Source organism: Megascapheus bottae, chromosome 6 (genome assembly GCF_031878675.1).
Source record: "Megascapheus bottae isolate mThoBot1 chromosome 6, mThoBot2.hap1, whole genome shotgun sequence".
Lineage (NCBI taxonomy): Eukaryota > Metazoa > Chordata > Mammalia > Rodentia > Geomyidae > Megascapheus > Megascapheus bottae.
In genome coordinates, this window is record NC_143514.1 from 70387652 (window position 1) to 70412495 (window position 24844).

Consider the following 24844-nt stretch of genomic DNA (forward strand, 5'->3'; position numbering starts at 1 on the left):
GCTGTAACACCTCTATACATCACCCCAACAACAACATAATTATAAGAGAAAAAAAGTGGTAGTGTTGGACATTAAGTGAAAAAGCTCAGGGACAGCATCCAAGCCCCAAGTTCAAGTCCCATGACCACCACAACCACCACCGAAGCATATTTCCTAGCTGACACATCAATGGCTCATACTTATAACCCTAGCTATTTGAGAGGCTGAAATCTGAGGATCACAGTTCAGAGTAGTCTAAGCAGACAAATCCTAGTTAACCCAACAAAAAGCCAGAACTGGAGGCATCGCTCAGAAGGTAGACCCCCAAGCCCTAGCACAATACCCTGAATTCAAGCTCCAGCACCAGTACCTGCCTCAGCATCCTGTGTACTAGGATATCCCACTTTCACCCAGCATTCCAAAAGCATTAGGCTTTGCGCCCTACATTCAAACATTGTCCTACAGAAGTCTGGAATTGGTGTCTCGGGTGGAGATGCGTAGCCTGTCTTCCAACCAAGCCTGCATCCCAAGCTTAATGACCCCCAGTCCCAACCCTGTAGAGTTCCTTCCACACCCCGTGCCCCCACGCCAGTGCTCATCACTCACTAATGTGATTTGTCTGCCTGGCACCAGCAAGCAAGCATACTTGACTGCCGTAGCCTTGCCAGGAATGGAAGGAACTTCTCTTTTTTTTTTTTTTTTTGGCCATTCCTGGAGCTTGAACTCACAGCCTAAGCACTGTCCTTGGATTTTCTCAAGGCTAGCGCTCTAGCACTTGAACCACAGCACCACTTCCAGCTTCTTCTACATATGTGGTACTGAGGAATCGAACCTGGGTGTTCATGCATGCTAGACAAGCACTCTACCACTAAGCCAAATTCCCAGCCTGGAAGGAACGTTCTTTTCCGTTGACTTATGGAAGGCTGGGGCATAAGCTCCATTTTGTAGAGGAAGAAAATTGAGCTTTAGGCTAGGGAGGCTAAAGGAATTGTTCACCATGATAACATCTAGTCGAGATTGGAATCTAAGTCCGGTGACTCTGGGCCCGGGCTTTGTGGCCCACCCAGGCTTGGACTCCAGCCTTACTCAACTATAGCTCCAGAACACTGCGGCACAGGGACCCAGAGGGGAAGTGATAGTGGGACGGAAGGCCAGACCTCAGCACATACTCCTCTGTGAGACTAGAACTACAGCTCAGCAGGGAGCTGTGAGCAGAAGCCAGACCAGACTGCTGGGGTGGACACAGATCAGCCAGGACACGACCCTGCACACAGCCTCCTGGACCCAGCCATCAACAAACCACCGTGAGTAGCTTTGACAGTCATATTTCAGGCTTCTTCCTCATTGCAGAAAACTTATCCTCTTACCTTGCCCTTCCCTGCCGGGGTGAGAGAAGCTAGGTGAGCCTGGCTAGAGAAGGGGAGTTTATGGGGACAGCTGAGGTTTTGAGGCACAAGATCCGGGTGCTGAGGAGTGTGGGGTGTTCTGGGATGGAACCAAGAGGGAGGGCAGCCTGTGATATCATCAACCATAGGAGCAACAAGCAGACAGGCGTCTGTGCCATGTGTCAGCTGCTGCTCCACTGCCTTCCGAGGTTTGCCAACTAATCCTGGCCACGCTCACTCCTTGTGAGTAAATGCGGTTACTGTTGTCTGCTAACAGAACGGGGAGGGGAGCTGCGGCCTACCTGAAACCCTGCAGGCAGCACTTGGGGTGTAAGCTCTGGCCTTGGTTTGTTGACTTCAAAGCCTGTCTCCGAGGCTATTCTGCCTTCAGGGATGCAGGTGACAGGGCAGGAATCAAGGCAGAGCCAGAGTCCTCCTTCCTCAGGAAGGGATCCAGAAAGACTAGGGCTAGCAGAGCTAGTCCTGGGGATCACCTGGGGGGAGTCCATCCCCACCCCCAGTTTATAGATGAGAAAAGCGAGGCACAGTGATACAAAGCTTCCCCAGATGAACCCACCAGGACCCAGGCTCCACTTGTGCCCCGGCCCAAGGGTTGTCCCAAGGAGGGTGCCAGTGTGTCATACTCGCCCAGGGGTCTAGGCTGAAAGTGGCCTGACTCCACCGGCAACTCTACAGCCTCTGCAAATCACTCTGCTGGCCTCCCAGGCACTTTCCCTCTAGTGGGCATCATTATTCTCCTTGTGTTGGGGCTCTGGAGGGGCTACTCACAGAACCCGGATAGCTGTGCTGGACTCAGAGACAGGCAGGGATGGAGAGCTTGACCTTCATCCCATCTCCCTTTATTGTGGATTAGACCTGAAGAGGAGAGGAAGTGCTGGCTGTCTTTCTCCTGAGATCTTAAGGATGTGAGGGTAGGAGGAGAGGCAGGCCAGGGCTGGGAGAGGCCAGGCCCAGCTCCATGGCCACTCTGCCCTACCCCTGAGCCACAGCCCCACTTCCCATTTTCTAGTGATTTACTGGAGATAAGAGTTTCACATTCTTTAGTGCCCGGACTGGCTTTGAACCACGATCCTCAGATCTCAGCCTCCTGAGTAGCTAGGATGACAGGCGGGAGCCACCATGCCCAGCTTCCTCATTTACTTTCCTGGAGTCACTCCGTAGGGTACTGAGCCCTTATCTATACCTGGGCCAGTAGGAAACCGAGTCTCAGTTGTCATGAGCGTCTCTCCTTGATACTATTTCTCAGCCTTTGACCTTCAAGGGATATCTCAGAGCCTAAGACTGAGGAAGGCACCCTCGTTCCTCCCTAACAGATACCCATGAAAACCAGCCTATCACTTCTCTGGCATGCCTGGAATTCCAGATTCTTTACCAAGACTTAAAACATCATGCTTTAGCCAGGTGCTAGTGGCTTACACCTGTAATCCTACCTAGCTTCTCAGGAGGCTGAGATTTGAGGATCAAGGTTCAAAGCCAGCCCAGGCACAAAAGGACCTGAGACTCTTATCTCTTTAACCTCTAGAAAACAGGAAGTGGGGCTTGGCTCAAGGATAGGGAGGTAGTCTTGAGCTAAAGAGTTCAGGGACGGGACAGCGTCCAGGCCTAGTTCAAGCTCTATCACACACACACACACACACACACACACACCCCACATTGCTTTGTAGCCAACCTTCAGAGTATGCTACTCAGTAGCTAGTTTCTCCTGAGAGCAGAGGCTAGGCCCCAGCACTCAGGGGGCAGTGGCCTAGGGTCCCTTCCCCAGCTAGGGTCAGGGAGGACTTCTCTCTCCTTGGCCAAGATTTTTGGCCCCTGCCCATCTAGCAACACCAGCTTAGTCTCTCCTGGATGGTTGATTCTCACACAGGGTGAGAAAGAAGGGTTGTTTCTGGCAGCTTCTGCTTTTAGTCAATTCCTCTGAAAAGCCCCTGAGGCAAGAGACACATGAGCCCCCCCCCCCAGGAACTCCCCCAGGAAATGAGAGCCCCTATCTCACAGAGAAGGAAAACCAAGGTACAGCAGGAAGGGGCTTGAGCCATGGCAAGTAAAAAGAGAGCACAGCTGGCTGGAGTGGGGTGCTGCTCTGTTCCCACTTGAACTGTCGACACTGAAACATGGGGAGACCCAAGCTGCTCCCCAGTAGAGTCACCTGTTAGCCACCCAGTTAGTGAGCTGGGGCCAGCACACCATTTTCTGAACTCTCTTAGTTAACTGGAATCCCATTCCCAGCCAACTGCCCACAGGGTGCTGCTTTTCCTTCTGTCATGTGGTGGGGCCCTGACTTCGGCTATTGCCCTGGACCTGCCCCACTTCACCTGCTTGTCAGCCTTGTGGCAAGGGCTTGGTCCTTGTCCAGGGTCACGAAGCCTTTGGAAGATGGCCAGGCCAGGCTGGAGTCCAGTCTGGATGTTGACCCTGTTTTGTTATACAGAGAGCTTGCAGGTGAGCAGGTGTGGAGCCAGGCACCAAGGGCTTGAGTAATTGTCACTGCTGTCACCTTTACCCTGTCACTGTGGTATGAGTCTCCAATACCACAGCAGAAGCAGCCTGAGAGTTTTTGCCGAGGGGCAGGGAAGCCACACCCTGTGAATGGCTGCCTAGCCTTGAGCCTCACCCGAAAATTGGACAATCTGTCACTTTATTTCTATTGCAGTCCAGGCCCTGGGACTCCAATTCCTGAGCCCAGGGGCCCCTGGTGTTTGCAGTTCTCTTGCCTTGCTCTCCATGACTGTGAGAACCATTAACAGCCACACCCTGCTCTTGTCCAGGGATGTCTTTCTGTGTCAAGTCCTAAACGAGGAGGAAAGTGCAGTCTGGAGAGTGTGCCTGCCTTCCTAAGGCCAAGAGAGACTAGGATAGGGAGAGAGGGACGGGCAGGGCAGATCAGAGGAGAGAGCCCAGCCATGATGCATTGCTCAGGAAGGGGAGGTGGCTTCAGGCCCACAAGATAGGACAGTGCTAGTGAGACTTCGTGCCCAGGTGATACTGGAAGGTTATATGCCTATGAGATTTGCTGCTTTTCTCTTCCTCCTCAGATCTTCTAGTGTGCGCTGAGCCAGGAACAACCCCTCCCACGGAGACTCCTGCTGCCTCCTGGAGGTGACTCTCACATCTCCCCAGGGGTTGCTCTTGAGAACTGCATCTGCATTCACATTGTGACCTCAGTTTTCCTTGAGTGGCCACAACGGGTGTCAAACACCTATAGTGTCAGCTACTGGCAGGCAGAGATAAAAAAGATCAAAGTTTGGGCCAGGAGTTTGGTCTAGTGGTAGAGTGCTTGCCTGGTACGCATGAAGACCCAGGTTCAATTCCTCGGTACCACATATGTAGAAAAAAAGCCGGGGGCCAGGAGTTTGGCCTAGTGGTGAAAGTGCCTGCCTAGCATGCGCGAAGACCCGGGTTCGATTCCTTGGTACCACATACATAGAAAAAAGCCGGAAGTGGTGCTGTGGCTCAAATGGTAGAGCTCTAGCCTTGAGAAAGTCCAAGGACAGTGCTCAGGCCCTGAGCTCAAGCCCAGGACTGGCAAAAAAAAAAAAAAAAAAAGAAAGAAAGAAAGAAAAAAGCCGGAAGTGGTGGTATAGTGGCTAGTGGCTCAAGTGAGAGAAAGCCCAAGGACAGTGCTTGGGCCCTGAGTTCAAGGCCCAGGACTGGCACACACACACATACACACACACACACACACACACACACACACACACACAGATCAAAGTTCAAGGCCAGCCCGGGGAGAGAAAATGAGACCCCATCTCAGCTGCTATTCTGAGGTGAGTGGTTCACATCTCTAATCCCAGCTGGTGGGAGGCTGAGTCCGGAGGACTTAGAGGACAGCCTAGACAACAGAGCCAGATCTTGTCTCAGAACACACACACACACACACACACACACACACACACACACATACACACACACACACACGGAGTCTCCAAAGCATGGCGTACCCACAGTATCACACACAGTATTAGCAGGTGGCTAGATACTGATGGCTCACACTCGAGGACAGTGACCAGGCCCTGAGTTCAAGCCAGGACTGGCAAAAAAAAAAATGTGAGCTTAGACACACATTTGGGTGGAGTACCCATGAGATACATTTGAGGCCCCAAACATGACAAAAACACACAAAAGCACAAAGGTGAGCACTGTCCTTGGATTTTCTCAAGGCTAAAATTCTACCACTTGAGCCTCAGTACCACTTCTGGCTTTTTTCTATGTATGTGGTACCCAGGAATTGAACCCGAGTCTTTGTGCATGCTAGGCAAGCACTCAACCACTAGGCCAAATTCCTGGCTAAACTATGAGACTCTTATCTCCAATTAACCACTAGAAAACTGGACATGACACTGTGACTCAAGGGATAGGGTGGTAGCCTTGAGCTGAAGAGCTCAGGGACAGCATCCAGGCCCAGAGTTCACGCCCCACGAAAGACAAAAATAAATAAATAAATAAATTTTAAAAAAAGGGATAGTTCAAAAGGGCCTGAGTGCAAACCCTAGAACTGGCACGCGCACACACACACACACACACACACACACACACACACACACACAAAGGCAGGAGCCTTTCCTGAAGAAAGAGGCAGTTTCTCAGTGATTACATGGAGAAACATAATTTGGAGGTCAGTAAGACAGAAGAGGAAAGTGTACAAGCTCACCAAGACAAAGCTGGGCCACAGCCACTTGGAATATGTCAGGCCATGGTGATTCATGGCCAGGCAGTACTCAGGAAGCTAGACTAGGAGGTTCATGAGTTTGAGGTTAGCTTGGACTACATAGCAAGACTCTTGTTTCAAAAACACCTGGGTGGTTGTGAGTAGCCAGCATGACATATGTCCATTTTAATGACTTTTGCACCCTATCAGTTCTGGAATGTGGTACCAGGGCCACCTGTAAATGCAAAGTGATATTATAGCCAAGCAGCTGGAGTGTCAAGCTGAGTCCCTAACCTGGAGCAAGTTCATGTCAAACCCTGGGCCAGAGATCAGATCACGTTCTTCTTCTAAAGACCCAATGCAAACCAATCCAAAGAATTCTGTTTGGAAGGGGCAAAAGAGCTGGTGGGAAAGCAGCTCTCAGGTATCTGGTCATTTCTCCATGTTCAAGGTCTCATTCATCCATCAGCCTGTCTGGCTATGTCAGCCTGATGGATCAGGCTATCACCTAGGGCCGGTTTTCCCCTCTAGGTTTAGGATGGGGCTTGTGTCAAATATGAGTTACCATGTGAAGTGCCTGGGAAGGTCTGGCCCACAGTAAGCTTGTCCAGTTTGTTTGCTAGTATCATAATCAGTAAGGCTGAGTCTCCATAGCTCTGCCTATCACTGCCGCACAAATCCCTCCACCCCCTTTATTTTGTACTAGTCCTGGAACTTGAACTTAGGGTCTGGCCACTGTTCCTAAGCTTTGTGCTCAAGATTTGTACTCTACCATTTGAGCCACAACTCCATGTCTAGCTTTTTGGTGGTAAATTAGAGATAAGAGCTTAGGCTGACTTCAAACCACAATTCTCAGATCTCAGCCTCTGAGGAGCTAGAATTACACACATGAGCTACCCGTGCCTGGCTCAACTACATCTCACTGCTACAACCCCATAAACAAACCAGTACTCCACCCTGTGGGATCTGGTCAAACCAGGAAGAGGCAGAGGCAAGCTGGAGGAAAACCACAGGTACTGAAGAAAGTCAACCTGTGGTTAACTTGGTTTTAGTTCTGCTATGAAGAGATGCCTTCCCCCCCACTCCACCCGGTTGTGGGGCTAGAACTCTTTAGTGCCTGGACTGGCTTTCAACCATGATCCTCAGATCTCAGCCTCCTGAGTAGCTAGGATTACAGGTGTGAGCCATCGTGCCCACTTAGAGATGTCTTTATGAAAATGTCTCTTTATGCTGGGAGCCTGTTTACCTTGGCTGACAAGAAAGCTTCCATTCTCCCTGAGGGGCTCCACTAGGCCTCGTTCAGTGACCCTTTATCCCTCTACCTTGTCCTAATGTTTGCTTTCCATCTCGCCACTCCCAGGCTGAGGAAGACCTCACGGTGCCTGTCATTTCTCATTACTGAGTTTCACGTTTCACAGCAGGATGTCCCGGAAAAGGGCCACAGGCATTCCAGTTCCCATTAGAAAGAGGAAGGCTGGGCTGCTGGGGCTGGCTCTGTTAGCATATATAGGGCCCTGGGTTCAATCCCTAGCAACAAAAACAAGTGACAAGCCAGGCACAGTGGTTCACACCTGAAATGCTAGCTACTCAGGAAGATGAGATTTGAAGATCCAGATTCTAAGCCAGCTTAGGCAAGAATGTCCTTGAGACTCATCTCCAATTAACCACTGGAAAACCAGAAGTGGAACTATGGTTTAAAGTGGTAAAGCACTAGCCTTGAGTAAAAGAACTCAGAGACAGTGCCCAGGCCCTAAGTTCGAGCCCTATGACCAACAAAAGAAAAAGTAATAGACCTTGGGTCACAGAGCACTTCTTCCCTCAAGGGCATCGCTGACACATATCTCCCTGACACCTGGAACCTGGACCTCTGGGGAAGCAGGAAATGCAAAGCCTGCTGCTATGTGTGTGGAGGGACCTGGGGGAAGGGATGTGCACACACACACCGGTACCAGGGCTTGAACTCAGGGCCTGGATACTGTCCCTTAGCTTTTTCAATCAACAATGGCACTCTACCACTTGAGCCACAGTCCCACTTCCAAATTTGGGCTGTAAGACAAGAGTCTCACAGACTTTCCTGCCCTGGCTAGCGTCACATCTCGATCCTCAGATCTCGTCTTCTGATGTTATTTTGAATATTCAAAAGGCCCTATGGAGAGACTAGATATTTCCTGAGGAGAGAGGCAGGAGCCAGCGGAGCAATCCAGAGGCAGAACCATGGGCCCTTTCAGACCTGGGCTCTGCCCTTTGCTGTGACCGTGGAAAAATCACTTCACCTTTTCATAGTACCTCTCCTTGTACGGCAGAGCTAAGACCACAGTACCACTGCCCCCACCCAGGTGAGGATTGCGGAGTCCACACAGCAGCCCCACCCTCTCCTCCTGCATTTGTCTGGGGCAGGTGCAGCTCTGCTGGCTGGCCCTGAGTCCTCTGAAAGGCTATTGTGAGTGCTGAGCCCAAGCTGGTTTGAGACTAAGGGAAACAGATGGGAGGAGACATCAGCTCAACACACTGCGAAACCCTGGTAGCCACTGTTTGGGTCCCAGGAGGAAAGAACAGAAAGGGTAGAGACTGGGCAGCACGAGAGCCCCCGTCTCTCCACTCCAGCTGCCGGCCTCTGTGAGACAGAAGAAGATGAGTCTGATTCTGCTCCTTGTGAGCCACGTGATGTCAGGCAAATCTCTCTGGCCAATCTCCAGGTTTTTCATCTGCATGATTAGTCATTCCATCATCAGACAGTTTGGAAGCTAAATAAGATAGTTCTTTGTGGTGAAAGCACTTAGGAGCTACTCTGAGGGTTTTTGTTGTTGTGGTTGTTGTTGTTGTTTTTTCTGCAGCCACTGGGGATCAAATCCATTACCTTGTGCTACACTCCCAGCCCCTTTGATCAAATTCAATACGTGTACACATTGAACAGCACATTGAAAACTCCATGAATGTAGTCAATCATGGACAATGGTCAGTTGTTAATTAAAATAAGATTTTTCTTGTTGTGTTTGGTTGTGGAGCTTGATGGCCTAAGCACTGTCTCTGAGCTCTTTTACTCAAGGCTAGTTCTCTGGTCATTTTGAACCACAGCTCCACTTCCTGTTTTTGAGTGGTTAATTAAAGCTAAGACTCTCCTAGGGACTTTTCTGCCCAGGCTGACTTCGAACTGTGAACTGATCCTCAGATCTTAGCCTCCTAAGTAGCCAGGATTATAGGTGTGAGCCACTGGCACCCAGCTTTAAAATGAGATTTTTAATAATATCCAGCATAGGTTTAGAGAGACAGAAACAGAGAGAGAATGAACAAAGCTTATAATGCCTGCCACAAAGGGAGATCTTAAGGCAGAGTGGCCAATTCATTCTCTTGAAAGACTTTGACACAGCCACATAGTACAACAGGCTGAGCATGGAATAATCAATTTAGATCCAGTTCCAAACCCTAGGAGTTCCATAGGTCAGGTCTGGCCACTCACCCCTATACACCACATAAAGAGACATGGTGAAGGACAGAGAAAGATTTGTTACATGATATCTGTGGGAAGGCAGCACTTCAGTGCATCTTCAGTGTACAGACACAAGCTATGAGCTTAAGCAGACAGGAGCTTGGGGGCCGGGGAAGAAAGGCATGTGGTTGCTAAGCAGTTCTGGTCAAAGTATAGCCTGAGTGGTCATTATTTCAATGCTTAATCTGGGAGAGGCTCTGCCGACCTCATGAGTGCTGTCATCATAGGTCAGCAGGAACAGGTTGGGTGGTTTGTCCTGAGGAAACATTGTCATTCCTTCCAGGCAGTCCTGTCCTTCCTGAGTTCTAAGGTGATTTCACAGCGATCACAGGCACACATACAAAATAGAGCCAGGGGCCGGGAGTTTAGACTAGTGGTAGAGTGCTTGCCAGCATGCATGAACACCTGGGTTCAATTCCTTTGGTACCGCATACATAGAAAAAGCCAGCCCGAAATGGTGCTGTGGCTCAAGTGGTAGAGCTCTCGCCTTGAGAAAGCCCAAGGATACTGCTTGGGCCTTGAATTCAAGCCCCAGGACAGGTTAAAAAAATAGAGGCAGAGATGTCAAGCTTTTTTCCTGCTCTTAGTTCACTCATGGGCCCAGCAAAAGCAGTTTTGAAGTACCTCTTTTAAGTGCACAAGTAGATATGAAAATCCAACTGCAGCCTTTAATCCTTGTTGCTCAGGAAACTGAGTTCTGGGAGTCACAATTCAAAGCCAGCCTAGGCAAGGAAGGCCACAAGACTCTTGTCTCCAAGCAACTAGCAAAAAGCCATAAGTGGAGCTGTGGTTCAAGTGGTAGAGTGCTAGTTTTGCACAAAAAAGCTAAAAGACAAAGGAACAGAGCCCAGGCTCTCAGTTCAATACTCAATACTGGCATAAAGAGAGAAAATCCAGTTGCCTTTGCCTAAGCCAGGAAATATACCACCAGACAGCAGTGGCCCATGCCTATAATTCTAGCTACTCGGGAGGCAGAGATCTGAGGATCATGGTTTGAAGCCAGCCCAGAGAGAAAAAAGTCCATGAGAGTCTTATCTCCAATAAACTACTTAGAAAAAGTCAGAAGTGATGCTGTGGCTTAAGTGATAGAGTGTTAGCCTTGAGCACAAAGAGGCTCAGCACCCAAGTCCTGAGTTCGTGCTCCAGGTTTTGAGCCAGGAACGGATGTCCCACGCCTGTAATCCTAGCTTCTCAGAAGACTTGGATCTGAGGACTGTGGTTCAAAACCAGCTCAGTCAGGAAAATCCATGAGACGTATCTCCTATAAACTACTCAGAAAAAGATGGAAGTGGTGCTGTGGATCTAGTGATAGAGCACAGTGCCCAGACCCAGAGTTCAAGCCTCAGAACCTGCCCCAGGCCCTACACAGATGTTCAGAATAGAGACGAACTTTGATCCCAGTGAAATTTCATTCCAAAATGTTGCCCTTACACCTTTGCTACAGCGAAAGAGACCTTAGACATCATCTTGCTCAACTCCACCTGGGAAGAGGGATGAAGGTGATAAAGACAGAGCAGAAGAAGATCCAGGAAAGGGGATGCCAAAAGACAAGCAGTGGTACCACTAAAGCCTGGCTGGTTAGGTGGGTGGGTGTAGACCAGACCCGAGTAGAATCCTTCTCCCCATGGGACAGGCCCCTAAGGACTGATCATCTTTCATAATCACTAGACACTTGAGAAGGGAATTACAGAGATCTTACTAATGATGCTTTCTTTACATTCTCTAAACTATGTAATATTTCCTAAGCAAATGGGAGATCCCCACATTGAGCCTGGGAGCCAGGAGTTTGGCCTAGTGGTAGAGTGCTTGCCTAGCATACACAAAGACCTGGGTTCCATTCCTTGGTACCACATACATAGAAAAAGCAGGAAGGGGGCCGGGAGTTTGGCCTAGTGCTTAAAGTGCTTGCCTAGCATGCATGATGACCCAGGTTCGATTCCCTAGTACCACATACATAGAAAAAAGCCAGAAGTGGTGCTGAGGCTCAAGTGGTAGAGCTCTAACCTTGAGAAAGTCCAAGGACAGTGCTCAGGCCCTGAGCTCAAGCCCAGAACTGGCAAAAAAAAAAGAAAAAAGAAAAAACAGGAAGTGGTGTTGTGGCTCAAGTGGTAGAGCTCTAGCCTTGAGAAAGCCCAAAGGCAGTGCTTATGCCTTGAGTTCAAACCCTAGGACTGGCAAAAAAAAAAAAAAAAAAAAAAAAAGTAGTATCAGCCTGTGGCCCATGACTCATGTCTGTAATCCTTGTTATTTAGGAGACTGAAATCTACAGATTCATATTTGAAGCCAGCTCTGGCAGGAAAGTCCACAAGACTCTTATTTCCAATTAATCAGCAGCAAAAAAGCTCGAAGTACAGCTGTGCTCAAGTGTTAACCTCTAGCCTTGAGCAGAAAAGCTTAAGGACAGTGCCCAGGCCCCGAGTTCAAGCCCCAGGAACAGCACACACACAAAAATTTAGTGTAGCAATCAAGCATGGTAGTGCATACCTGTATCCTAAGCTACCTGGCAGATGGAGGCAAGAGCATCCCCAGTTAGAGGCCAACCCTGGGCCAAAGTTAGTAAGCCTCTATTTCAAAAACAAAGAACAAAATGTTAGGACCAAGGACATTGTTTAAGTGGTAGAGTGTTTCCCTAGCATAGTCAAGGCTCTAGATTCAATCTCGGGAGAAAAAAAGAAAGAAAGAATTAGCAGAACTAAAATAAAAGCAAAGCATCAAAACCTACTAAAAGGAGCAATAATGGAATCAGGAACCAGCTTTGAATGGCTGAGGCTTCAACCTATGGCATTTCACTTTTGGCTCAGTGTAGGCCTGGGAGAAAAAAAAAACAAAAACACCCCAGTCACTCTGAACACTTGGGAGTTCAAGGTCAGCCTAATGTACATTGTGAACCCTTGGGTCAAGAAACAAAATCAAGAGGTCTGTTTTTTGTTTTTTTTTTCCTAGTAGGCATTTGTCTAATAGCTCATCCAATAAAGCAATTAGGAAGCATTTAAGAGTTTTGTGGCAGGCTTCCTGCCAGCTCAAGTGCTAGGGGCCCAGGGGGAATCTATTAAAGAATCGGGTAGTGAGGCCCTCGGCCTTTCCCCAGGGAGAGCTGCAGCCTCTACTCTACTTTTCAACAACCTTCCCCTACAGCACCACCCTACTTCCCTGTCGCACCCATCTGCAGAGTGAGTGGCCTGCAGGTCTGGCAAGGAGGCTGGACCATCAGCAAACTTCAGTTTGCCTCCCATGTTAGGGGGGCTCTGCTGTGTGCTCTCTTCATTCAGCAAGTCTGACTCCTGGCCAGGGCTCTGTGGGGAGAGGGATGGTAAAATGAGTGGAGTGGGGACCCTGGAAGGGACACACGTCTGCCACACTGCATTCTTATCACCATAGGGCTGCTTGGTTGAGCTGGACTCTGATCCAGAGGCCACCACCAAGAATCCATGGGGGCCCAGCACTGCGCCCGGGTACTTCACACCCAGACAATGCTTAGACGCTCACTGTCTGGAGGCAAGGTGCTGAATGGGCACAAATAACACAAGGTAGAGAGGGACCATGCAGTAAGACTCACCCAGCTAGTGGGAGTACAGAGAAGCCTTCCTAGAGGAGGTGGCTTTTATTTGGGAAAGTGTGAAGGGTAAGGGTTGCTGGAGATTCAATTCTTAGGAATTGTCCCATTAACCCATCTGCTTGGAAGATGAAAAAAGAGTCCCAGAGGAAAAAAGGAACTGTCCCCAAGTCACTCAGGGACTAGATCTCTGGCCTCCCAATTATCTGTAAGGGACAAAAATTGGCTGTAGGAGTGGTGACATATCTCAGCTTCTCACTACAAATGTGGTGACTGCAGGTCAAGGGCCACCTTTTCCTCCTCCTCCTTCCTCTCCTCCCTTTCCTCCTCCTCCTCCTCCTCCTCCTCCTCCCCCTCCTCTTCCTCCTCCTCCTCCTCCTCCTCCTCCTCCCCCTCCTCTTCCTCTTCCCTTCCAGCTCCTGGAGGGCTTTTCACCCAGGAGTAGGGGATAGCCGCTGGCTATGTGTCCTTTCATACCACTTTGGGCTTTTACTTTGGATTGTTAAACCCCTGACACAACTTTTCCTGAGAGTGCTCTCATCTTGGGTCCCTTCTCAGCAGCTCAGCCACATTCAGGCCCAGGCTGCAGGTCTGACCCAACAGCCCTGCCTGGGTGCAGCTGAGGGAGGCTCAGCAGGGAGGCACTGGCCTGGCTGATTCTCTTCAGACCACAGAATGCTCTTGAGTGCATCTGCGGCTCTTGGTGTCAGAAGCCACACTGCCGTGCTTTCCCCTGGGGAGAGGCACAGGCACTGAGCCTCAGGTGCACTTTGAAAAGGGCCTTGCAGGCAGGTGCTGGTGGCTCACACCTGTAATTCTGGCTCCCCAGGACACTGAGATCTGAGGATTGCAGTTCAAAACCAGGCCTAGGCAGACAAAGCCAAGAAACTCTTAACTCCAATTAACCAGCAAAAAGCCAGAAGTGGGAGACCGCCAGCCTTGAGTGATAAAGCCAAACAAGAATGCAAGGCCCCGAGTTCAAGCCCCAGTACCAGCATACACAAAAAAGTGGGGTTAGGGGGCTGGGAGTTTGGCCTAGTGGTAGAGTGCTTGCCTAGCATACACGAAGACCCGGGTTCGATTCCTTGGTACCACATATATAGAAAAAAGCCAGAGGTGGTGCTGAGGCTCAAGTGGTAGAGCTCTAGCCTTGAGAAAGTCCAAGGACAGTGCTTAGGCCCTGAGCTCCAGCCCAGGACTGGCAAAAAAAAAAAGTGGGGTTGGGCACTGCAGCCAGGGGTCACAAGAACTGCTGGATTCCTCTGCCCATTTGGCCTCCAGAAAGACAAGAGGCAGGTGCAGTTACTGCCACTTCCCAGAAGAGAAAGTCAGAGGGACTTGCCCAAAGTCACGTGACCTGCGTGGCAGAGATGGAAGCAGACCAAGAACCACAAAAACTGTGTGTGTGAACGGGTGCACACTGTGCATCAGGGCCCAGACACACCCTGGCTCTTTTAAAAGCCTAATGCTCCAATTCCAATGTCCATTGTTCTCTGCAGACCAACAGGGAGCCAGTTGCTCTGCCACCCTGTGCCCCCCCCCAATCCTGTAGGACACCGTTCCCACTTCCCCCTCATACCCATTTTGCATAGCAAGCGCATGTTAGAGGCCAGACCAGGCCTACACCAGGCACAGATGACAACCCACTGCCACCCACTGCACCCCCCTTCTATTCTGACACTGTTGGGGCAAGCCACTTCCACGTTAGGAGACACCAGTCTTCCAAGCCATCTCTGCTGGGACCAGAAGGGGCTCAGGGGAAGAAAGAAGCTCCCAGAGGTGGCTGAGGTAGCTGTGGGAACTGAGAAACCCACTGGCTGTCACACACTGGTGACAAGAGCTGGGGCTGGGCTGGTCCCTTTCAGGCCCTTCTCACAACTCAGGCCAGGGGACCTGTCTCGGGGAACTGTTCCTTTTCTGCTTCCCTGGATGAGTCCCTGAGCAGTAAGCTGGCTCCTGCGCTGCCTGATCCATGCTGACCTGATGAAATCTGCGGCTCAGAGTCTGTGGGTTCCACTGTGTTAAACCCCAGCCTCTGCCGTGGTTCTTCCGCCATAGAGATGTGCAGATGGAATGAGACCATGACATTTTTTAGATAGGATCTGGTTATCTAGCCCATGCTGATCTTGAACTTGCAATCCTCCTGCCTCGGCCTAATGAATGCTGGAATTACAGGTGTGCATCACCATGCCTGCCTCTTCCCTCTTACTATTTCTGTAGGCCACTTCCTTTGGATTTCTGCTGTTATTTATTTATACTAATTTCATGAATCAGTGATTAGCTCACTGGATTTTTTCCTTTCCTTTAGAGAAAAGAGTTGCCCTTCCCATATCGCCCAATCACATCTCAAAATTTATGTCATTTTATTTTTGCTAGTTGTGGGGCTCAAACTCAGGGCACTGCCCCTAAGCTCTTTTGCACAAAGCTAATGCTCTACTACTTGAGCCACAGCACCACTTCTGGGTTTTGCTTTTTTTTTTTTTTTTTTTTTTTGCCAGTCCTGGGGCTTAACCTCAAGGTCTGGGCACTGTTCTTGGGTTTTCTCAAGGCTAGTGTTCTACCACTTGAGCCATAGCACCACTTCTAGCTTTTTCTGTGTATGTAATACTGAGGAATCAAACCCAAGGATTCATGCATGCTAGGCAAGCACTCTACCACTAGGCCACACTCCCAGCCCATTTTCAGGTTTTGAGTGGTTAATTGGAGGTAAGAGTCTCACAGAGGGGGGCCAAGAGTTTGGCCTAGTGGTTAAAGTGCTTGCCTAGCATGCATGAAGACCTGGGTTCGATTCCTTGGTACCACATACATACAAAAAAGCCGGAAGTGGTGCTGAGGCTCAAGTGGTAGAGCTCTAGCCTTGAGAAAGTCCAAGGACAGTGCTCAGGCCCTGAGCTCAAGCCCAGGACTGGCAAAAAAAAAGAGTCTCACAGAGGGCTGGGAATTTGGCCTTGTGGTTGAGTGCTTGCCTAGCATACACGAAGACCTGGGTTTGATTCCTTGGTACCACATACATAGAAAAATCTGGAAATGGTTCTGTGGCTTAAGTGGTAGAGCTCTAGCCTTGAGAAAGCCCAAGGACAGAGCTCAGGCCATGAGTTCACATCCCAGGATGAGAGAGAGAGAGAGAGAGAGAGAGAGAGAGAGAGAGAGAGAGAGAGAGGGAGGGAGGGGGAGGGGGAGGGGGAGAGGGAGAGGGAGGGGCAGAGGGGGAGAGAGAGGGAGAGAGAGAGAGAGGGAGAGGGAGAGAGAGAGAGAGCTTTTAGCCGGGATGCAGTGGCTAATGCCTATAATTCCAGCTACTCAGGAAGCTGAGATCTGAGTATCTCGATTCAAAGCCATCCTGGGCACTAAAGAATGTGAGACTCTTTATCTCCAGTTAATCACTAGAAAACAGGAAGTAGTGCTGTGACTCAAGGGATAGGGCAGTAGCCTTAAGCTGAAGAGCTCAGGGACAGGGCCCAGGCCCAGAGTTCAAGCCCCATGACCCACAAAAAAAAAGTATCAGAGACTTTTCTGCCCAGACTGACTTTGAGTTGTGATCCATAGATCTCATCCTCTTAGGTTGCTAGGATTACACTCATGAGCCACTAGTGCCCAGCTCATCTCACATTTTTTTTTTCTTTTTGTGGGTCATGGGGCTTGAACTCTGGGCCTGGGTGCTGTCCCTGAGCTCTTCAGCTCAAGGCTACCTCCCTGCCCTTGAGCCAAGCCCCCACTACCTGTTTTCTAGTGGTTAATTGAAGATAAGTGTCTCACATTCTTTTGTGCCTGGGCTGGCTTTGAACCTTGATCCTCAGATCTCAGCCTCCTCAGTAGCCAAGATTACAGGCATGAGCCACTGCATCCGGCTCAGAGACTCTACTTAAAAAAAACATTTTTGAAAAAAAAAAATGTTGGGGTCGGGAGTTTAGCCTAGTGGTTAAAGTGCTTGCCTAGCATGCACGAAGACCCGGGTTTGATTCCTCCGTACCACATACATAGAAAAAAAGCCGGAAGTGGTGCTGAGGCTCAAGTGGTAGAGCTTTAGCCTTGAGAAAGTCCAGGGACAGTGCTCAGGCTCTGAGCTCAAGCCCAGGACTGGCCAAAAAAAAAAAAAAAAAAAAGTTCTCTCCTATGTTTACCAAGTTCTGACAAGGGAGTGTTAAAATTGCTCACTATGCAATTTTAATTAGACATGATTGCACAAGTATTTATTTGTGGAAACCTGAAACCCTTGGCAACTCAGGGCAAGACAATAAAGGACACCAGACCATGGAATTGAGGTTTGGGGCCCCAGGAGCCTGAAGACTTCCTATTATTCTCAATAAATACAAGGTATTAATTGAGAATGGTTCAGGGGTGTACATGCAGAATAAATGAGGTCACAGTAACCTTGCAGTCACAATCATGTGATCTACTCAAGTGATAAACAACTTTTTTTTTGTAGTCTTAAGAAGCAGGTGCAAGTGGCAGGTGACTTATGATTAACACAGATTTTTGTCTATCCATAGATTCCCAGAAAGCTTGGTGTGCAGTTAGCCTATACGTAGGCTAGGAATCTGAGGTCCTTCAAGCAGGGACTGATTGACCATTTCAGGAGATTCTCAGCATTCTGAGAGTTCAGGGAAGAGGCGTACCATCTTTCCAATCCTTTCAGGTCTCACAGCTTGGCTTTTGGGGATTCTCACATTTTATTTATTTATTTATTTGTCAGATGTGGCTTGGACTCTGGGCCTGGGCACTGTCCCTGAGCTCTTCAGCTCAAGGCTACTACCCTTTGAGCCACAGCACCACTTCTGGTCTTCTGGTGGTTAATTGGACAGAAGAGTCTCATGGTCTTTAGTGCCTGGGCTGGCTTTGAACCATGATCCTCAGATCTCAGCCTCCTGAGTAGGTAGGATTAGAGGCGTGAGCCACCATACCCGGTGACTCTTACATTTATTGAGTACTTATTATGCACCAGCAATTATTCTAGGCCCTCATGAATAAACCAGTCCAAGTCTCTGACTACATGAAGCTTATATTGAAGTCTTAGCACTTGAGTCAGGGCCCTTGATCTCTTATTCCAGTTTTGTAGCTCACACATGGTGCTGTACCACTTGGGCCACACCTCTAGTCCAGCTTCTTCTGGTTAATTGAAGATGAAGTCTCACAGACTTTTATGTCCAAGCTGGCTTCAAACCATGATCTGTGGAGCTTATATTCTAATGGAAAACAAGGCAATAAAATAAAAGTTAAGTTTTACAAGATAAAGTGTATGCTAGGAGATGATAGGTGATAGGGAAAGACAAGAATAAGTTGATGTGAATGAAGCTGAGAGAACTGGAGGTTGGAGTGAGTTACAGGGTGGTCAGGGTAAAAATCTGAGCCAAGATGTAAAGGTAAGAAAAAGGGCGTTCCAGACAGAGGGAATAGCCAATGCAAAGGCTCTGAGCTAGGCAAAAAGACTATCGGAAGCTGAATGACCAAAGGAAACATGGTAAAAGGAAGTTCAGAAAGGCAATGGAGATGCAAACACATAGACCTTTTCGGTCACTGTGAGGAATTTTTTTTTTCTGTGAATAGAATAAGAAGCCATCAGCATTCAAAACAGAGGAAAGATATATTTGAAAAAGTTCACCCTACTATGTTGAAATAGGGTAGCAACAGGTCTGGTGAAAAAGCCAGAACTCTGAACAAGCAATTGAAGCCAGAGAAGAGATAAGACCGAGAATTGATGTCTCTATCTTATCTGGAATATTTGATTTTCTAGACTTTGTCTTCTCCTTACTTTGTGTAAAGTCTGAGGACCAGGAGCACGTCCTAGAAGTAGAGTGCTAGCTTGAGAAAGCCAAGGACAGTGCCCAGACCCAGACTTCAAGCCCCAGGACTGGTTAAAAAATAAATAAATAAAAAGAAAAGATAAAGCCTGATCCCTCATAAACTCCAGCACTGGGGACCTGGATAGATACACATTTGTAGTCTTAGCTTGGATCCTCCTCTCTTCCCAGTGGTAATCAGAGGAGCCAGGTTCAAGGCCTGCCCCAGCAAAAGTGGGAAAATATACTTGAAAAAGGACTAAGGCATGGCTCAATTGCTTGCCCTAAATTTAACCCTCATCATTTAATTTTAAAAACTCAAATAGAGCAGATTCTCTTTTCTCTCAGTTTTGGTTTTCTCTTTGGTTCTTGTTTCTTGAGCATTTTCCTGGCTTTCAAAAGGAACTTTTGAGATTAGTCATTGTGGGGCTGGGAGTGTAGCCTAGTGGTAGAGTGCCTGCCTAGCATGCATGAAGCCCTGGGTTTGATTCCTCGCTATCACATACACACAAAAAGCTGGAATTGGTCCTGTGGCTCAAGCGGTAGCCTTGAGAAAGCTCAAGGACAGTGCCCAGGCCCTGAGTTCAAGCCCCAGGACTGGCACAAAAACAAAAATTAGTCTTTGGGTAAGCAAAATGCCAGGCATCACAGTTCATGTCTATAATACTATAATACCAACCCTCCTGAGACTAAGGCAGGAAGTTCAAGGCCAACCCAGGCTACCTATCAAGAGTCTGTCCCCCTCCCCTCCATAGACCTGCCTCCCCACTTAAAGAAGGAGCAAAAACTCCAGTACAACACAATATAAATAGTTTTTTTTCAATCTGGCAATCAGTAGCTCACACCTGTAGTCCTAACTACTGAGAAGTCTGTGATCTGAGGATCAGAGTTCAAAGCCAGCCAAGCAATAAAGAAAAAGAAAAGAAAAGCCTGTGAGACTCTCACCTCCCATGAACCACCCAAAAGCCAAAAAGTAATAAGAATGCCAACTTTGGGGCTGGGAGTTTGGCCTAGTGGTAGAGTGGTTGCCTAGCATGCACAAAGACCAGGGTTCCACTCCTTGGTACCATATATATAGAAAAAAGCCACAAATGGTGCTGTGGCTCAAGTGGCAGAGTTCTAACCTTGAGAAAGCCCAAGGACAGTGCTCAGGCCCTGAGCTCAAGGCCCAGGACTAGCAAAAAAAAAAAAAAAGGAAGAAGAAGAATGCCAACTTTGAATGAAACAAAAATGCTCTAGGAGCTGAGTTCAAGCCCTAGTACCAGAACAAAAACCAATCAACTAAAATCAATCGTGTTGTTTTGCTTCCCCACAGGTAAATGTTTGATTCTCGTGTTCATATTCAGGTGTCTGTCCATTCCTGCTCCACTTGAAAGAGTCCCTTGTCCTAGGCTGCTGGGAAACCTTTCAGGCCCTGCCCATGGAGACGGCATGCTGGGGTTTGAGGTGGGTCAACAGCTCCGAGGGAGGCATGGAGTTCAGCCCCATGGAGGATTACATGGTCCTCAGCGCCTCCGAGGCGGTGGTGGTCGGGGTGCTGTGCACGCTGCTGGGGCTGCTGAGCACCGTGGAGAACGCAGCCTTGTTCTACCTCATCGTGGCCTCGCGCCGGCTCCGAGGGAAGCCCTCCTACCTCTTCATCGGCAGCCTGGCCGGAGCTGACCTGTTGGCCAGCCTGGTCTTCACCTGCAACTTCGTCATTTTCCATGTCTTCCATGGCAAGGACACCATCACCCGGTTCCTGCTCAAGATCGGCAGCGTGACATTGGCCTTCACCGCCTCCGTGGGCAGCCTGCTGCTGACCGCAGCTGACCGCTACCTCTGTCTGCTCTACCCACCCACCTACAAAACTCTGCTCACCCGAGACAGGGCGCTGGTGGCCTTGGGCGTCATGTGGGTACTCTCGGCTTTCCTCTCCTTCCTGCCTCTCATGGGATGGACTTGCTGCCCCAAGCCGTGCTCTGAGCTTTTCCCTCTGATCCCCAATGATTACCTTTTGGGCTGGCTCCTCATCATCATTCTCCTCTTCACCAGCATTATCTACATCTATGGGCGTGTGCTCTGGAAAGCCCACCAGCACACAGCCAGCTTGGCAGAGCACCAACAAAGACAGGTACCCGGAATGACCCAGATGAGGCTGGATGTGAGGTTGGCCAAGACCCTGGTGCTGGTGCTGGCTGTGCTGCTTCTCTGCTGGTTGCCTGCCTTGATCCTCATGGGCTACAGTCTGGTCACCTCGCTGAGCCGCCAGGTCAAAGAAGCCTTCGCCTTCTGCAGCATGCTGTGTCTTGTCAACTCCATGGTCAACCCCCTCATTTACGGACTTCGCAGTGGGGCAATCCGCTCCTCCGCCCATCACCGCCTGGCCCACTGGAGAAAGTTCCTGTGCAAGCCTGACCTCCAGGGAAAAGAAGAGGCCCCCAGGTCCTCCGTCACAGAGACGGAGGCCGATGGGAAGTTCACCTCCGATCACACTCCAGAACCCTGTGCTGCTCCCACGGACTGAGAGGCCTCCTTCCCCTCTGTGAACAATCCACAGACATCGGTTCTCACCCTGGGAGCAGAGTGGGGAGTGAGAGGAGGTCCTGGCTCTCATCTTCCTGGAACCAGTCCCAGGACTGCCCACAGATCCCACCTCCTTTGTTTTTCTTTTGCTAAGTGAGGGACTGGGACTCAGGAGACCTTAAAAGGACTGTTCAGAGAACTTAGGGTATCCTCGCCCGTGCCATCTTAGCCAGTGACTTTGTCCACATCTTCCAAGGCTGTCTTTCTGCTAGCTTTTGTTCCTGTCACCTTTATCTCCTGAGACCCTCATTCCCAGAACAGTGATGAGTGATGGGATGGAGACCAAGGAAATTCACACACACATGGCTTTCAGAGATGAATGACATGACATCAGATGGGGCATCTGGGTGTTAGAGGCAGGGCCTCCAGACCAGCATTCCTGATACTCCTCTCCCAGCCAACAGGGCCTCCTAGGTCCCTGGGCAATGGGGGGTAGCCAGGGTCACTGTGACAAAGACTGTTCAGAAAACTATGCTGAACTGGGCACTGGTGACTCACATCCTAGTTACTCAGGAGGCTGAGATCTGAGCATCCAGGTTCAAAGACAGCCTGGGCACCAAAGTCCATGAGATTCTTATCTCCAATTAATCACCAGAAAACTGGGAGTGGTGCTATGGCTCAAAGTGATAGAGCACTAGCCTTGAGCCGAGTTGCTTAGGAACAGCACTCAAGCCCTGAGTTCAAGCCCCACAACTGACAAAAGAAAAAAGAAAACAAACAAAAAAATGCAGAAGAAAAAAGAGGATTGGGAGTGTGGCCTAATGGCAGAGTGCCTGCCTAGCATGCACGAAGACCCGCCTTTAGTTCTTTGGTACTACATACATAAAAAAAGCCAGAAATGGTGCTGTGGCTCAAGTGGGAGAACACTAGCTTTGATGAGAGCCCAAGGACAGTGCTTAGGCCCTGAGTTCAAGCCCCAGGACTGGAGAAGAAGAAGAAGAAGAAGAAGAAGAAGAAGAAGAAGAAGAAGAAGAAGAAGAGGAAGAAGAGGAAGAGGAAGAAGAAGAAGAGGAAGAAGAAGAAGGTAGTAGTTATTGTTGGAGGAAAAAAAAGAAAAAGATGGAAAACTATGGTGGTCAGGCATTGGTGGCACTTGTAATTCTAGCTACTCAGCGGGGCTGAGATCTGAGGATGTGGGTTCAAAGCCAGCCCAGCATGAAAGTCCGTGAGACTCTTATCTCCAATTAACCACCAGAAAACTGGAAGTGGTGCTGTGGCTCAACATGGTAAAGCACTAGACTTGAGCTGAAGAGCTCAGGGACAGTACTCAGGTCCAGAGTTCAAGCCCCACAACTGACAAAAAAAAAAAGAAAGAAAGAAAAGAAAGGAAAAGAAAAGAAAGCTATGCTGATCCCTGTGTATAGATATTCTGTATACAGTAACAAAAATTCCCTAAGCCCTCTCCCCCCCACAATCCTGTTTAGCCCCTTCTCCACATCTATCACAGGTGATGAGCAAGAATGTGGGGGAGGGGACTTCCAGCCACAGGTCAGGTGAAGGCAGGACAGAATATGGAAAGTGATTCTGAAGATGCCAGTATGCCCACAGCCAGGGGCTGGGTTCCCAGGACACAGACCTAAGACCAGGAGGTGGGAGAACTGGGGGGTATAGCGAGGGATGGAGATGAGCTCTGACTCCACCATTCAGGACCAGGGATTCAATAAAAGGAAGTATGATGAAATGTGTATACCTGTAATAACTACGGCCACCTCGCCCTAACTCCTGAGTATGGACCACCTACACTCTGGCTTGTCCCATCATAAATGACACTTTCCCTTGACCCTTAGGTCTTGCTGTATGCATGTGACAGCCCTAGAGAGTCAGTAAGTAAATAAACAAGATGCTTGAAGTTGGCTTCCCCTAGGAAATCAGACACATGACAGTGATCCACAGAGGCAACTTTGGAATGTCTCTGATCATACACAACACAGCTTTTATTGAGCCTCTACTATGTGCTTTTTTTCTTAGCCACCAACCCCCACTCCCTGACCTTCCTTTCTTTCCTTTTTCTTTCTTTTTTTCTTTTTTCTTTTTTGCCAGTCCTGGGCTTGAGCTCAGGGCCTGAGCACTGTCCTTGGACTTTCTCAAGGCTAGGGCTCTACCACTTAAGCCACAGCACCACTTCTGGCTTTTTGCTACATATGTGGTACCGAGGAATCGAACCTGGGTCTTCGTGCATGCTAGGCAAGCACTCTACCACTAGGCCAAACTCCCAGCCCTCTAATATACCACTTTTTATAGATGAAGGAACTTCAAAGGGGAAAAAACAGTTGCCTCAGGTCATTCTGTGTTTTGCTGCTGTTTGAGGTTTTAGGGGAGAGGGGTTGTTTTTGTTTCTGGCTTGGACTGGAGTTTTTGTTGTTGTTTTCTTTTGTTTTTGCAGTACTGGGCTTGAATTCAGGATGTCAAGATTGTTTGGCTTGCTTGCTTACTAGCTGGAGCCACATCCTCAGCCCAGCTTTTGATGAGTTCACGTGCCCTTCTCTTGCTCCTTCCTTCCTTGCTTCCTTCCTTCCTTCCTTCCTTCCTTCTTTCCTTCCTTCCTTCCTTTCAAAAATTTTTCTGCCTGGGCTGTCCTCAAACCTCAATCCACTTGATCTCAGCTTCCCGAGTAGCTATGATTACAGACATGAGCCATCAGTACCTGGTAGTGTTGTCATTTCTTTTTCTTTTTTTCTTTAATATATTTTTTAAATTATAATTAATAGAAGGGTTACATTATATTCGCCAGATAGAAGGTTCATTACTTCACAAACATTGCTACCCTTTCTTTTTCTCTTTTCTTTTCTCTTTCTTTCTTTCTTTCTTTCTTTCTTTCTTTCTTTCTTTCTTTCTTTCTTTCTTTCTTCCTTGCCAGTTCTGGGGCTTGAACACAGGGCCTGGGCACTGTCCTTGAGCTTTCTCAAGGCTAGCACTATTGAGCCACAGCACCATTTCTGGCCTTTTTTGTTTATGTGATACTGAGGAATTGAACCTGGGGCTTCACCGATGTTAAGCAAGCACTCTACCACTGAGCTACATTCCCAACCTCATTGTTGTTTTGTTTGTCAGCAGTAGAGCTTGAACTGAGGTCCTGGGCACTGTCCCTGAACAGATTTCCTCAAGGCAAGCGCTCTACCACTTTGAGCCACAACCCCACATCCTCGGTAAATATTTATTGAATAAGTGAATGTAGATTTTAAATGTCACTGAATGAAGTGTACATCTACACTTTCAACTTCTCCTTTCACAGTCATACTCCTGTTCTTTCTTAAGTCGAGATGGGGAATTTACAGAGCAGGAGAGAAAGGCAAGAAAAGGGAGCATTGCTTAAATTAGGAAATGGCTCAGCCAGTGGGCAAGACTGCTCAGAGAGACCAAAGTGACGTGGATAAAGAGAAATGGAGGTGATAGTGACCCATATGTTCAAGCTATTCACAATTTCCTCTACCA

At 48.8% G+C, this 24844-nt stretch overlaps 1 protein-coding gene across 1 annotated transcript; it reads left to right on the forward strand.

Annotated features, from left to right (window-relative positions):
- The first annotated feature begins 1202 nt into the window (after window positions 1–1202).
- Window positions 1203–23188, forward strand: Cnr2 (cannabinoid receptor 2). The gene is made up of 2 exons (XM_090333866.1): window positions 1203–1283; window positions 20163–23188. The coding sequence occupies exon 2, from the start codon at window positions 20268–20270 to the stop codon at window positions 21351–21353; it is 1086 nt and encodes a 361-aa protein (XP_090189992.1). The 5' UTR covers window positions 1203–1283; window positions 20163–20267; the 3' UTR covers window positions 21354–23188.
- The last annotated feature ends 1656 nt before the right edge of the window (window positions 23189–24844 follow it).